Below are 16,396 nucleotides of genomic sequence, written 5' to 3' on the forward strand. Positions count from 1 at the left end.
GCTGTATACTCACACTCGAGAGATGCATTCACACTCATGTAGGGCCCACAAACATGTCAGCAAGCACACATCAACCCACTAAAAGGAAATATTCAGAGTGTGATTATTCTGAGGCCTGTAAGAAGATGGAGAAATCAACCTCCATCATCCAACCTCCATGTTCTCTCTCTCGCCATCTGTGTGAAGCATTTCTTGGCAGATCGGAGTCCAGACAATCACAGTTGTCAGTGGGTGAAAATGATCTCTCATTGCCAAGTGGATGAACCAGTGTAACTGACACACACCAATTGTATGAATGCTTCAATCAGGCTTACGCTAAGTCCACTCCAGAGCGGAGAGACCAGAGAAAAGACCATTTTAAGTCATCTCAAACAGAAGGAATAGAGGAAGAAGCGCATTTATTTCCTGTAAAAGACCCAACGCGCCTTTATGTATCAGTTGATTCTACTTAGCATCATATGTTCTAAAAATCTCAGTCATAAACATATTCAAAACATCCTCTGGTGACAACTCGAAGCTTTACTGAGTCAGATAGTAAACTGAAGACTATATCTTTGGGTTAGTGCTATTGGTAAAACTATTCATGGATTACTGAACAGGCACAGGCCAGAGGGGCCCAAAGTGTCAGGGCCCCTCTGGCCTTTACCTGCAAAACGTCCCTAAAATTAACACATACTGACCAGGGAGAGACTCAAAATTTCCAAAAAAGACACAAACTGACCACAGAGAGACACATAATAACCAAAATATACCTAGAATGACCCTTAAGAGACACAAAACAACCACAAGGAGACACAAAATGACCACAAAGAGATACAAAACCCCAAAAAGATGCATAACAACTTCATAGAGATGCAAAACAACAACAAAACCACCTCATAGTCTGAGTGTCTTGCTCCTGTGTAGGAGAGGTGGTGGTGCCCTTTGCATATCTGTGCTAAGGGAACCATTATCTGACAATCCGGGCATGGGTTGAACAAATAACAATATCAGGATGTCCTCTTCAGGTCTGGGATATAAAATGGGCAGCATTCTTTGATATATATGTTATAGAAAAAGCTATCACTTGATAAACACAGACAAAAAATTAGGGCTCAACCTGTTCATCAACATGCATGACATCTTTTATGTCCAATTCCAAATCAGCTGACACAAAGACATTTTTATAACTTGAAATGCATTTAGGAGAAGTCAGGTTTTGATCTAACCACAGCTCATACAATAGTCGGTGCCTGCTGACAGATTGGGGGACATGACTCATTGAGCAGTGGTTCTCTGAAAAGACAGCAAGGACTTGCCTGTCACTTGCACAGGCTGATCTTAGAGACGCATGAATCACTCCACTAAGTGCTAAACAACGTTTCCATGAGAGAACAATTAATTTGTTCTCTCAGTCCCACTGGCACAAATGCACTCCAGCATCATATTACACTCACAGACACTCTTCAACACACACACACACCCACATGCATTAACTCATGTCAGCCTACAGTCACAAAGCGTTGTACCTGTGTGCAAGTCAAACCCCATAATAATGTGCTATGCTTCAGAAGCTGAGGGAAAGAGAGATGTAAGTCCCTCTCCATCTAAAAACACAAGAGCCCTGCTGGTGCTTCAGCGTGTCAGCCAGTGATTCACAGCCTTTTGGAGTGGGTGGGAGTAGAGAGGAGAAGAAGAAAGCGGGGAAAATGTTCGCCGCTGCTCGCTGGGACTGAGAGTGTGAGGGCGTGGGTGGGCAGAGTGGCTGAACGGGCAAAGCAGGCACCTGGGATGAGCTCAGTAGGCGTGAGGATGGTGGGGGGGGGGGGGGGGGGCTGAACCCTAAATGGCAAAGTGGTTCATTGCACGTGGGAGTTGACGGTGAGCACATACACGTGTGTGTGGACGTCCTGTATGATTGCACAGCAGTGTGATTATGGACATCTCACTCTGCAATCCTGTCTGGAGATGTAAAAATGGACTGTAGGCTCTCCCTACCTTCCTGAGCTGGTGCTATGCTCTCATAAACAATCACAGATGCAGTCTGATAACATAGCTACCTTCCTCTTATAGCATAGAAGAGATTAAAGGACATGTGACCTACTAAAAACAGCTGACCTGAACCCACGGGGACAATATGCATGAGAAATCCCTGCCCAATTCATGTCCTAATTACAGTGGTCATAAGCATACCTCCTCACCAGTGTGTCAGGGAGGCTGTTCTTATGTTTCCACCCAGTGTAATGAGAAAGTTGCTTTTCAACATGAATACTCCCTTTTTTCAGCCCAAGCATAACTCAACTGTGTACGTTCCTTTGATGGTTTATTCCTTCTTAAGATTAATTTTGTTAGCAAGGTATTAACGCTAGAAAGTACAGAACATAGTGCTGAAATCCTTCCTTGGCGGATTTTGCTGTAAGTTTTAAGTCGTGTTGGCTTTGCACATGATTTGCACATATTTTTCGGAAACCCTACATGATACATTAGTAAGTACGGTCCATCGAAGAGATTTCAAAGTGCTTTAAATTGCTTACATGCAAGACTTGAGATGATCATACTGCTAAGATGTATTTGGGAAACTGGGACTCTGGACTGCACAAAATATGCTGCTAGTGCATGTCTGCTGTACTAGTTGGCAGAGCGAAGACTGACTGAAATGACCCGAGGGTGCTTGGACACCGAGCTCGGTGCTCTAATTCACAGCGTTTCCCTGGCAGGGAGCAGCAGACAGCTCGGGAGAAAGAGTGAGAGTAGAGGAGATAGAGTGACAGCGAAAAAGAGACAAAGACAGGGCCATGTCGGGGAGGTATGAATGAATGCCAACAAACTGATAAGGTTTATGGGACATGGCGACAGGCGGACTGACAGAGACATTGGGGAGAGAGCTCCTACCCTCCTTCAGCTCTCAACAGTTGCTGAACTACTTCCCTGCTGAGGCTCAGTAAAGTGAGAGCCCAGCGCGCCCCTCTATTTTCACTTCCCATCTCAAGGAGAAACAATTGACTTTGCTGCACTCTCTGACCTGCTCTTGAAACAGAGATAGCTATGCTTACCTATAGTTTGTTAAAATAAAATGTGATATCTCAAAAGATGAGATCAGATTAAAGTATCAAAGAGTGACCTTGCAAATTCACAGCTGCTCTGTTTGAAAATATTTTCCAATTCAATCTTTTTCCATATACAAACTAGGTGTCTCATTCAATATTAGAATTACACACTGACGCACTGATAGCTATAATACACTGTACCAGAGAAACCAGGACATCCACTCTGGTCTGAAAAACAGCTTTCACCCATTTTGTGTAAAATGATGATTATTAAACAAAACCACAATCAACTAATTTGTTCCATATTAGTCAATCTGGGGTGCCTTTTGTTAAAGGGATAGCTTGATTTTTTTTTAATTGGGTTGTATGGGGTACTTAAAGGGATAGTGCACCCAAAAATGAAAATTCAGCTAGTACCACTTTACAAGATCCAAACTATGCCTTAAAGTAGAGTCAACCTATATCAGAGCTTTGTGAACAAACCTGGAGCACAATTAGGTCTGTTTCTCAGTGCTGAATTAGACAGTCAAATTAAATGTACACCAATTACGGTTGGGAATGTGACAAAAAAGCTGATGATTTTTAAAATGATGACGCTAGTGTTATTCTCTGATTTCCTTTCTCTGTTGTACTGATAAATCCCTTGAAAAGACAAACCAACAATGTATTAGTCCCCATACTTTCAGAGCCTGCTTGTGACACTTAAACCCAAGCTTATTTATTCCTACTGAAGACATAAATCTTTTAAACTGGATCACAAATATAAACCGTCATTTTTAAAGCAGATTTCTTCTGCCCTCACTATTATATTACTGTGACCATGTAGTCTCTCCATCTGTGGTTGTTTCCCGGGTCCCCTGGCAGGAAACACCGTATGTACAGGGAGAGGTCTCATGAATAACTGATAGGATCTTCCAGGCAGTATGTACCACCATTCACCCACAAATGGCATGACCTACGGCCAACAGCTTGAAACACATTGGAAAACACACTCCTCTTGTGGAGCTAGGAGCAGATTGAGGATGAAAGACCATCTTACACTGAAATGCCCCATTTTTTGAAGTAGGGGTCAAGAAATAAAGCGAACTGGTAGGTATTTGTGGTCCAAGACTCATGGGAAAAAAGCATGCATTTTTCCTGACTGCAAAAGCTATAAAGCTCTAGTCCTTTGAACATAATCCATGATAAATTATTTGTTGTTCTCACATACAAACAAATACCTTTTCTGGACCCAGTACTAAAAACTTTGAGTGACAAATTACAAAATAATAAGTTACTTGAAGAACACATTCATATATTTTTACTTATCAAGTACACATCCAACAGATCTGGACGTTGAAACATTGTCTCTCCGACTACTGGGTCAGACAAATATCCCAGTTTTACGTCATTAAAAATACACCCTTCCAAACAAGGCCAAAAAGCCTCTGAAGAGCAGCGGTTTTCAAGTGTAGGTGTCCTGAATGTCCCTGCGTGAACCAGAGAGAGAGTACAGGCTGGAGGGGCAGTCGACAACATAGCTCTGCTGTCAGTGAGTGTGAATACTGGGACAGGTATTGAAAGAACACACACAAAATCCCCTGCAGATAATCCCCCTGACTTACTGTGTGCGTTTCGTGGATGACCTGTTCCATGACCTCCTACAGTAAGAACAAAATAGCCCTACTGACAAATGAAAAACACAATTAGCAACATTTGAGCCCTTTATATCTAGAATAACAATGTTTGTTTTGATCTTAATGCTCGTGTGAAGTGAGATAAGTTGCTAAATCACAGCAACAGCTTCTGAGAAGACTCTGTCAGCTCACTTCATGTTGTTTATAGGTCAGCATAATTCAATACTTTGTGCTTGATAAAAAAAAAAAAAAATGTTTCCAATACTTTCCCCTGCAGGTCAAATACAATGTAAATAGTGACCCCTACTGTATGTTGTTGCTTTGAAGTTCAATTCTATTTTAGGTTGTCCACTGACTTAAAGGGATAGTCCAGATTATTTTTAGTGGGGTTATATGGGGTACTTAACCATAGTCAGTGTATTAAACACAGTAGATGTCAGTCAGCGTGCTCAGTTTGGAGAAGCAGGCTGGTGTACCAACACAGAAACTAAGCAATGCACTGCTGTGGACTGGGTCCGCAACAAAATGTATTTTAGCCACCTAAAAAAGTTTAGTAAAATCTGTTTAAGTGTACACTACATATAGAATATTGTCACTGCTTTACCTTGCTGTCAGACAGACGCAGAACTGAAGCTGTTATATGGCTCTCTTTGAGCCAGATTCTGTTGAAAAAAAAAAACAGTAATTTAACATCACTGAACACAGTAGTTGCTGGTCTACTGCTGCCAGTTAGTTTGTTTGTGTTATTGTGTAACTTTGGCATTTAAAAGAGTTAGCTCAGATTCACCAAAGTCACACAATAAGCTTTACTAACTAAATGATTGAGGTTGCAGTAGACCAACAGATCTTGTGTTGAGCAAGCTTAAATTGCTGTTTTTCTCAATGGAGTCTGGTGGCTGTGACCAGCGCATAGATGGAGAACTGAAACCGTTAATGGCTTCCGTGTTGGAAAGGGCTGTCTGGGGCAAATTAAAGCAGTAAACTAGTGTTGCACGGTATACCGGTACTAAAATAGTACCGCGGTACTAGAGTATTCCAAAAGGTACTATACTGCGTTTGGAAAATACCGGTACTTTGAAATTGATTCAATTCATTAATTTAGTTAATTTATTTTACTCAATTATGCACACAAACGCCTTTCTTGTTCCTATTGGAGCACAGATTGCACAAGTGGCGTGTATGACAACACCTATCAACGTATCACGTATCAACATTCGCAGCTGGTGCATGTGAAAAAAGACAAGAGAAAGTCTGCCTCGCAAAGGGAGACAACACGAGACAACACAAACTTGGTGGGACATTTGAGTTACCAAACCGTGACATCCGTACCGAGGTACTGACCGAACCATGATTTTTTTGTTACCGTTACACCCCTACTATTTATTGTTCTAAAGGTTTGTATCCAAAAGGACTTTTCCTTAGGAAAAGTACCGAAGAGTATCGAAAAGTATCGAAATTCATATTGGTATTGAAACAAAGATTTTGGTATCGTGACAACACTACAGTAAACATACTCTCAATATACCGTACACTTTAAAATGTTATTGTTTTTAGTTAGGCCATTTTAGGTGGACTTTGCTCAGCTTCTGTGTCAGTACTTCTGTCTGCTTCTCCAAACTGCTGGTGCACCAAACACCACCTACAGTAAGTAATGGACCTTTTTCACAGCAGACATTTTGACTTGTCATAGTACGAAAAGCACAGGTGAAAGTGATCACATTAACAACTGCTCATTTCCATTGAATGTCCAAATAAGTTATTCCAGTGAGCCAGCATGCACAATACCAGGACCTCCCCTTAGTGGAACCCAGCTATCATTAATGTTATTGAATACACCTGTGCTTCTCTTACTATGACATGCCAAAATGTCTGTCGTGGAAAAGGTCAACACACTGACTTTGGATAAGTACTTAATACAATCCTGGTTCAAAAGATTCAAACTATCCCTTTAATTCTAATAACCACGTGTATCACATGCTGTGACCACATGGGATTTGTGAAGAGGGGGTGCTTTACACAGACCACATGGTCATTAGTTTTCATAGGGACTATGTCTTTAGTAGATAGTAGTCCAAACAAAACCTGCAGACAGTTTGTTCTGTGGATATCAATTGTCCAGAGTTACCATGGCACTGTCTGGAAACAGATGTCACCACAAAATAAATTCCATTTACCTCCACTGTGTTGTTGAAATTTCAGAGATGATATCTTTAATGGAATCTACTGGCCAGATAACACATTTTATTTTTCTATTTACCTACTTAGTTCATTATGAATAGCTTGGTTGACATCACCCTGTCAATGAATTTAGAAGTTGGGGGTTGATCAGCAGCACTGTAGGTCCTTAAGGGCAATAATACAGTACCCTAAATATAAAGGCCTACACATACACTGCCAGAGGCAGACAATGTCTGATAGCAATTCATTTATGGTTTACAAAACTAGTAAAATCTCTTTCCATATCTTTGGACTGAGGATTCTACAGCAAGTACAACAAATATAGTTTTTATATTTAGGCCTATTAGGCTATCTGGTAAATTATTTTCATATACTTAGCTACAGTAAATGATAAAATAAATTCTTCTTATTGTGATGCTACCACTGCAAATATTATTACATTTAAGCAGCAAAACTCCATTTGACACTACAAAAAACATTGTGATTCTGAGGCGGAAACCTTGTTGAAGAAATGAAGGTGAGAAGTAAATAAATGAACCAAAAGTTAAAATGAAAGTTAATATTGAACTTACATGCATGAAGTGACCAGAAACACGACTTCAGTGGTTTAGTCTTGTCTCTCTCCTGGATGTGCAAATAGGCAATGTTAGCTAACATGTTTGCTAGCCATATCCACTTCATGAGGGATTAGCTAATGTTGTGTGTTAAAAGTTAGCACATTTTCCAGGATATTGTTGAGTTCACAAGTTTTAAAAAGGAACTAAACATAAATAATTTTGAGTCAACACTAGGCACATATTTTTCGTGGCACTTTGTTTCGGCTTTCCGTCGTAGGAAAGGCACAGGTGTAACTTCTTCTTCTTCTGTGTGTTTATTGGCAGAGCGCAAAGCAACTTTACAGGTGCATACCGCCACCTACTGGTTTAAAATGAATCTGTACCTGTTGTCAGAGCAACAAGTCCCTCAACTCAGACACGCACTGGTGTAGGCTTATTGACGGCTGGCTACAGGCTACATATAGCCAATATATGTGTAGGCCTACAAATATACACTAAATCAGTGGTTCCCAACTGGTGGGTCATGGTCCAAAAGTGGGTCATGGGCCCATTCTGAATGGACCACAAGTGACTCGCAAACGTGTCAAGATGGTAAAAAAAAAAAAAAAAAATCACACACTTTATTTTTAAGTACAGTAAATTTCCAGCACAGAGCTTTTATTTTGAAGTGCCGTCTATTGCAGGCCAAACACAGGTATAACGCTGAATGTATTAAACTAAGGGACCTTGAACAAATGACTAAGAAGCAATCTGGACCGGTGGCTGGACCAGCTGGGAATCACTACACTAAAATATAGTTACTTCTGTTTGAAATAAACTTAACTAATAGACTGTTAGAAGTCCAGTAGAGCCAGAACATGGCGTCTAATTTTCCATAAAAATGAGAATTTCTCATTTGAGCCCCGAAACCTTTTAAATTATTAACTGTAGATCTTTGCTCAAAACTGTTCATGCAATTGAAGCTTCTAAGGGGATTTCCGAAAGGTTTCATTTTAAAAGCAATGCAATGCAGTAATGCACCCAACATCGCTTGAGATCTGTCCACATTCTTTGATGATATCTAATAGTATAACATTGATGACACTCTGGAAACATCATGGAGCACAATGTAGTTCAACATTCTCAACACTGAGAGGGCACTGTTATTTTAGATAACTCAATCCAGGATTAAGAATTCAATACTCAAACTGCTTTCAAAGAACCATAATAGCTGGATGAGAATAACCAGGATTATTTTAGCCTGATAAGAGCATGTTAGCCTACTGAATTAATCCACTTTTGGTGAAGATGACCTACCTTACTGCAGATTTACCCTTTAAAGGGACAGTGTGTAAGATTTAGGGGGATTTGGTGGCATCTAGTGGTAGAGACTGAACCAGCTGAAACTTCTCCTCGTTAGAATTTCTTCAGTGTTCATTGTGCAGATGGTTTTTACTGGGAGCCGAATTATCTACAGAGGTCTCCTCCTCCTCTCCAAAACAAACTGACCAGGTGATAAACAGTAAAAACACTGAATAAAGCAGGTTCCGGTTAAAATAAATGTTTCTCCTATGCTGTTTGGCTTGTCAGAGACAGGCCACTAGCCTAGCACCTGCTAATGTGTGCTCACCTTTTTTCTCTGAACGTAAGATCCAAGTGTTAGAGGTTTATACAAGGGAGCCAAATATCCGCAGAGGTCTCTTCCTCTCCAAAACAAATGGACCCAGTGATTTAAACCAGTAAACACACTAAATAAATTAGTTTTACGTAAAAATAAGTGTTTTTCTGATGCTCGTCACGGATGTGCTTCTAACTATGGTGTTTGGTGTGAAAACGTGAAAATGTGAATGGCCCTATCTAGTGCCAGTGTTTGGTTTGTCTGTTTGAAACATGGTAGACGAGGACCATATACCTATGTAGATATAAACAGCTCATTCTAAGGTAACAAAACCACCATGAGTCTTATTTTCAGGTGATTATACACTAAAGAAAACACTTACACTGGACCTTTAAAAACTGATCAGAAATACAAGGGGAAAAACAAGAAAGACAGATGATTTAAGTGTAAAATGGACTTTATCACATTCACATTGCAATAAATCTCAATTTGATAACTTTATATGATACATGAGGGGAAGTGATGTACACATGTTCCTTCAATACATTAATCAATGCGATTCAGAGTGTTCTGTATACACGCACAGACACACACACTCACTCACTCACACACACAATCACTCGCACAAGCACACACACACACACACACACACACACACATATATTTGTTTACAACAGCTGGTAAATACTGTTTAAAGTTCTCCAGAAAAGAAACGCTTTTAACAACAAACAATTTGGAAAAAAGGAATTTGCCCCAACAAACACATTGAAATATACCTGCAAAACTGCATTTGATCTGAAGATTGCCTTGAAGACTGATCTGATGTTGAACTCAACCGAAATTATGTACAATGTGAAAGTGGACCAAACAGGACAATTTTTGTTTTTGTTACAAATGATTGCAGGTTGAAGACATTCGATTATATGGTTCCAACAGTAAATGGTCTGCTGGTGTAACGGTGATGATTAATCTTTCTGTGATACAAATCTTGAGTGGAATATTTATCCCACTACACATCTAATGAGTTCAATAATAATACTACTTTGTTTCAATCTCTCTGCTCTACCAGGTGTCAACTTATGTAGCACGTTTGCAGCTTAAAGCTGTAAATGCTCAAATGTAAATATCCTACTAAAGTGACACATCAAAATAACTGTAGATGAACATGGCTGACAGTCTTTAGTAGCAACAGAACCAAGTGTGTTGTTTTGGTCGTGACTCAGTGAAAAGATGTACCGTCGTTGTTGGTTTCCTTTTTTTTGCAAATCTAAATTAGTTCATGGAAGATAAGCTTTCTTTAACATTTTTGAAGACACGTGATAAAAACTTTAAAAACTACAAGTCTCTCAAATGTAAAAAGTATGTGTATTAATTTTTTCCAAGTACTGACTTCCATCCAATATGGACCTAAAGAAAAATAAATCTAAAATAAAAAAAACATCCAAGGCATCAAAAGTATAGTGAGACACCATGAACAGACAACTGAAAATATCCAACTCGAATATCTGAGCGTCATTCGAAGCATAAATCATGTTTACCGACATAAAAATAAAAATGGAGTGTACAGGACATTAATAGCTATTTGTGATTCTGTATTTACACTTCATAATGAATCTCTGAAAAACAATAGACATTTTTTTTGCACCCAGAAATAAACGGATGCCACACTTTTTTTTTCGACCAGTTGAACAATCAAACCCACAAAAGCACAGGTTGGGTCGAGTGACTCTTCATCAGAATAAAAATAAGTGGATTTCTCAATCATAATAATTTCACCTATAATTTTCTAATACTATCTTGAAAAAAATACAATAATGCATTGAATGAAAATGTTCCAGGTGGATAATCATTCTTCCTTCACACTCACACACACACTCACACTCTCTCTCAAACACACACACACACACACACACACACACACACACACACACACACACAACAGTTAAACCAGAGACGTGTAGATAATACATTTTGAGTGGTTAACCACAGAGGAGCCGACAGATGGGTGTAACCTCTGTACAACAACAGCAGCATCTCTCCCTCTTTCGCTCTCTTTGATGAGAAGGAGACTCCATCTTGGGCATCACTGGAAATTCAACTCGCTTTGCACTAAATCCAGCACACAACCTTCACATACATACAGTATCAGCTTGGCCTCGGAGGCAAAAAGTTGTGGTAAAATGGGAGGGTGGGAGGGGGGGGCAGCTTTCTGTACTGGTTATCCTACTCAGGCAGATAGAGGGGACTGCACTCCGTCTCCCGATCCCCAAATATCTTGACACACCAAATCTCCAACAGTGACTAAAGCCAGGAATGTTGGAGCTGGTGTTAGTTTCTGTCTTCCCTCCTCCATCGCCAGGAGGCTACAAAGGCCGGCGAGCATAGACTTTCTGCTTCCTGACACAGAGGACATGTCCAGAATGTCTTACCTTACAATAAGGCAAAGACCTCGGTGATTCAGAACTGCGAATAAAGAGAGAAAAATGTGCGAAGATCATTTCCTCCTAAATACTCTGAGACAGGATATGATTTAAGGCTCTTTTTTTATGTCCCTGCTCATTCAGAAAGGTTTCCTGCTTGAAGAAGACACTGTTCACCATACTATATAGTAAATAGGATCCTCTGGTGGAGAGGATAGCTCACGATATACTTGTTGTAAAAGAAACTGAAGAGAAAAATGGAAATAAAATCCAAATGAGCTGCTGATTATGCACCAGAGATCCTCAGTATGATAAAAAAAAACAAATCACACGGTCGGTCGTATTACTGATATTCTTAAAATGCAAAATAAACATAATCAGTCACAGATTTTTTCGAGAAACAAAAACTGAAAATAATGAGTCCTAGATGTGATGCTTTGTTACAGGAAGTGGGTCGGTACGAATCACTGATCGTGACTACCGTCTCTTTTGTGTTAGCGGCGGCTGCTCACTCATGTGTCCTGAAAATCTACCTCTTTAATAAATAGTAGAAAAATAATATTTTCCTCTTTAAAGTGTTTCTTCCTGTATTTATGTGAATCGTTGAAGTTTTCTTCCCCCACACTTTGAAGTTCACAGACACTCATGAAAAATGTCCAAATATCATCCCAAGCCACTTTGAAAGAAAACAAACTGTGGAGTGTCTATGTGCGGACATAAGGGGAGTAAAGCTGCAATAGAATCCATGAAAGAATCCCACATTAGATCCCAGTCTGTGTGAAAATACAGTATTTTTTTTAATCATTCTCACAAATGCACGGACTTCCCTGTTCCTCTTCCTGCCCCTCACCACAAGCGGGCTTCATGGGGAGGCTCGGGTGGAGCCCTGGGGCAAAAGAGGTCCAATCAGCATCTAGATTTCTATGTTAATTTGATTATCCTCTGGTCCTATAAAGTGTTTGTTCTGGCGCTCCACATGGAAATGAAGACCTCTGTCCTCCCTCAAGGTTCCAGTTGTGTCCTCTCCTCAATGACTGGGCTCAAACAGCATCTTTGTGCTCTTCAAGAGTCCTGAATGCCAAATTCCTTCAGAAAACAAACAAAAAAAAAATCCCATTTGGTTATTTTAACTGGCCCAGGTCTGATCACTTTCAGTGTGTGTGAAACTGTGAACGCTTGCCAGATTTTGAACTGGGCTGGAAAAAAAGGGTTGAGATGGAGATGTTGGCACAATGAGGCTAATACCCATATTAAGCTAAACATCCACTCATGGCAGAGATCCCAGCGGCCCAGTGACACTGTGAGTCCAGCTTCTCTCTCCATCAGTCCATCCAGACAGTACCTACTGTGTGCTGTCTAATCGAGCACAAATGTTTTTAAAACAGTCTTAATTAAAAATAAAAAAAGAGGGTAGATGCCACACTGAAGATCAGCACTCTGCGTCCACACTGTGCACGGTGACCGCCGCCTGCAGGTGGTGCGTATGCGTGTGCAGTGGGTGGTGGTGTGTATGCGTGTGCCGGTAGGGGTGAAACTTGTGGCTGAGCAGCGCTGCCGTCTGAGGAGGCGTATCCAAGTCGAGGTCGTCGTCGTGGTTACCGACGTCGACACCGGCTGAGAGTGGGTCGTTGTTCCCGGGTGGGTTCTCGCTGTCCTCCTGCGGACTCATGGTGCTGTAGCCTGGAGACAAAAAAACATGCAAATATTGGTATTACTGGACACATTATCACTCTCGCACCTCTTTGCTCAAAATAAAACCTTTAAGGGACAATATATTTCCAGGTTGCACAGCTCCAGAGTTTCAAACGTTGGGTCACATCTGGTAAGCTAGGTAAAGCATGGGAGCTTCACTTAAAACTGGAATCTGTAAATCTAATATTAGTCAGACACCTTTATATAGATTTAAAAAGTTTGTATCATCTCTTATATGCAATCCATTTGAAGCTCCCTTCATGCCACTGACACCCAAATACAAAGGTATGCCACACTTGACTTCAAAGCTTGAAACTATGTCATTGGTGAGTCAGTTTTGAAGTCTTAAAGTTGGGTCATGAGCCATAATTGGTTGGGAAACTTTGCCATAACCCCTTGATCTGAATGTTAAACTCAGTTTCTGCACTTTGCCCTACTTCCTAAAGGAGCTGGAAACAATGACTGTTTCAATTATCTAGAAGAGAAAGCCTTCATTGTCACTGTACTGCTTACAATGACAATAGGAGTGCTGCTCCACTTCGGTGCATAAGCAATCAAACACACACACTAATTGACTGAAAATATTAAATGTCTTTAATCTTTTGATAGCCCAATTAATCGTTCAAACATTTTAGTCTATCAAATGTCAAAAAAGAGTAAAAGATATACATCACAGTGACAAAAATACACAGAGGAACTCCCTGTCCTCACATTTAAGAGGCTGGAACCAGCAAATGTTTTGCATTTTTGCTTTTGGGTGACTTGATCAATTCCCTCAATGCTCAAAGTTGTTATCAAGAAGTTATTCGGCCAATCAACTGAACAACTGGGGTCACAAGAACTTCAAAGCATGAAAGTTGGGTCATGAGCCAAAAATGGCTAATAGACTATGCCTTGAACCCTCAGAGAAAGTTCTTACACTTAGGGTGAAGTCAGGTGTTTTGGGACACTGTAGATCACTAAGAAAACCACCAAATACAACTCTAACCTTACCTTACCTAACCTAACTTTTCAAATTTGTTGTGTATCTCTGCTATGTTTCTATAAAGACAATATGTTGCAGAGTAAAATACTTTCGAAGCTTTGGACCTTCAAACACATAAAGAATCATGTTTGTTTGTTTTTCAAAGCTGTAAAAAATCAATTTAATGGTTCAGTCACTGATTCATAAATGCAACCTAACTATTCATCTAAAAAAAGATCTTTCAACTTTTCCCTGGTCTACTGCCACCCATTTCCTTGGTGCCATGTTGTTTACGGGTCCATGTCATTGGTCCGACATCCCATTAGTCCAACGGTCCACGGTGCTGAACAGCTCTCGGCGGGCGTATTTCTACCTTGATGGTACACTGCGACCGGCTCTGGGTCAGCTGGGAAAGGCTTGAGGTGAAGCAGGCTCACGGCTTATGTGTTTATCACTTTCTTTTTCATTTTAACCCACACCATGATCTTTTCTTGGCCCTAACCAAGTGGTTTTTGTGCCTAAACCTAACCAGACCTTAACCACAAGGCATCATGATGATTTCGGAACGGACTTCGCAACAATGGGTTTAATATGGTCGGAACAATGGGATGTCGGACCAATGGGCAGTTCCCGTTGTTTACAGTGGACATGCATGTGTAACTATGATGGCTAATTCTGAACTACGACTACTATGACAAAGTGGCACACAATGGCATAACTCATGATGTTATGGCACCTAGTAGTCTGAACACTACTACAATCAAAATGATTGTTGGCTGTCCCAATTTTAGTTTATTTTTTTGTCCCATTTTACCTGAATGCACTAAGTACTCACTCAAAACCCTTTCAAAGTAAAGTGAATTATGAAAATATTTTGATTGTAAGTCAAACTTTTAAATTAAATGCAACACCCTACAACCATTTTTTTTTTAGATTTATACCCTTCTTGTTTTATCTGCAGTACTTTTATTAGAAGAGAAAATCCACATGCCACATTTGCTGTCAACTCCTGGGACCGGTGATTTTTTTTGACTATTTGCTCTGCACAATCAAAATGATTGTTCCATGTAAAGCACATGTATAGTAACATTGCGATAACATGTTTGGTGACTGGCTGGAAACAAATAAATCATCCTTGATATGACAATTTTACCACAAAACCCACACAAGTTCTACATAATACAAATAAAACATATTGATATTAAGATATGTATTTGCATTGTGGGCACAGGGTGAGGGGTTTAAGCAAAGGTTGAGAAAAGCTGCTGATCATTGCAAGGAAATGGGAAGACACCATAACAGAAACTACTCAGCAAATGATGCCCTCCAGTCATAGACCTTCAACACAGAAACATTCATATGAATACACGTTAACACACAATGTTTCTGAAAGCAGTACAAGCTCTTTGATGGCACACTGAAAACTAAATATCCCCACCGGGCATTTTTGCTTCTTGTGTTCAGCTTTCTCATACAATATGAAAAAAAAAAAAAAAAAAAGCATACATATTTATGACCGCTTTCCTACACATATTGCACATACGTGTAACCCAAGGAGATAGGAACATAAGCCAACATGGCAGTTAGGATACATTGGTAAGTGGAGCAGTGGGAGGGCGGTACTGCTGTCATATGAAAAAAAGGGATTACTGGGTCAGAGACTAAGTAAACAGATTGAACATAAAGAGAGAAATATTTTATTATGGTACATTTCACTGATGAAAGACAATTTCAGTTGTCGCAATCCAAGTTTGTGACGAGCAAAATGACTAAATGCGCGCTCTTCCAGCAGTATTTTCCTAAAAACCTCACAGACTCTGGGTTTATTCTCTTTACTTGAACTCAAATTCGTCATAACCCTCCATCTGCTGAGTGGGTTTCATCGCTTTCAGGACCATGAAATCCATCTGAAACACATGGTCTGACTATAAAAAAATATTTGGGAGGTGATCTGGAAACAAATCCATTTTCCTTAATTCCTTTAGTGCCGTCTTTTTCCGATCCTGAAGTGACACCAGCAACATGCTGCACGATGGGAACATCAATCTGTTCTTGCAGTCGAGCAAAAAAAACGCTGTAAGCCTGCGTGCCTCGACAATTATAGAAAAATCACTGCCATTTCAGATGATGAAACATTAAACCTCCAGAGATACCGAACCAAGTGATGTGTGGGTTTGTGTGTGTGTGTCAGTGGGGGGTTCATGTGTCTTTGGCATGTAGGCAGAAGGCGGTGGGTTGAAGTATGCATCTATGTTTGTGTGGCCTCGTGGCCAATTATATCTCCCGACAACCTTCTCTATCCCCCAAACATCTAACAGTTAAACAACAAAACCATCAAGTAAACAT

The 16,396-nt window shown here is 40.2% G+C and overlaps 1 protein-coding gene across 1 annotated transcript in view; it reads right to left on the reverse strand.

Annotated features, from left to right (window-relative positions):
• Positions 1–9,413: 9,413 nt before the first annotated feature.
• Positions 9,414–16,396, reverse strand: part of cachd1 (cache domain containing 1) — a 117,539-nt gene continuing 110,556 nt past the window's right edge. Inside the window, exon 27 of the mRNA XM_033621949.2 lies at positions 9,414–13,074. Within this exon, the coding sequence (XP_033477840.1) occupies positions 12,824–13,074 (251 nt within the window). The 3' untranslated portion in view covers positions 9,414–12,823. The remainder of the gene's footprint in view (positions 13,075–16,396) is intronic.

The sequence above is a fragment of the Epinephelus lanceolatus genome, chromosome 6, assembly GCF_041903045.1.
Source record: "Epinephelus lanceolatus isolate andai-2023 chromosome 6, ASM4190304v1, whole genome shotgun sequence".
In the NCBI taxonomy this organism is placed as follows: domain Eukaryota; kingdom Metazoa; phylum Chordata; class Actinopteri; order Perciformes; family Serranidae; genus Epinephelus; species Epinephelus lanceolatus.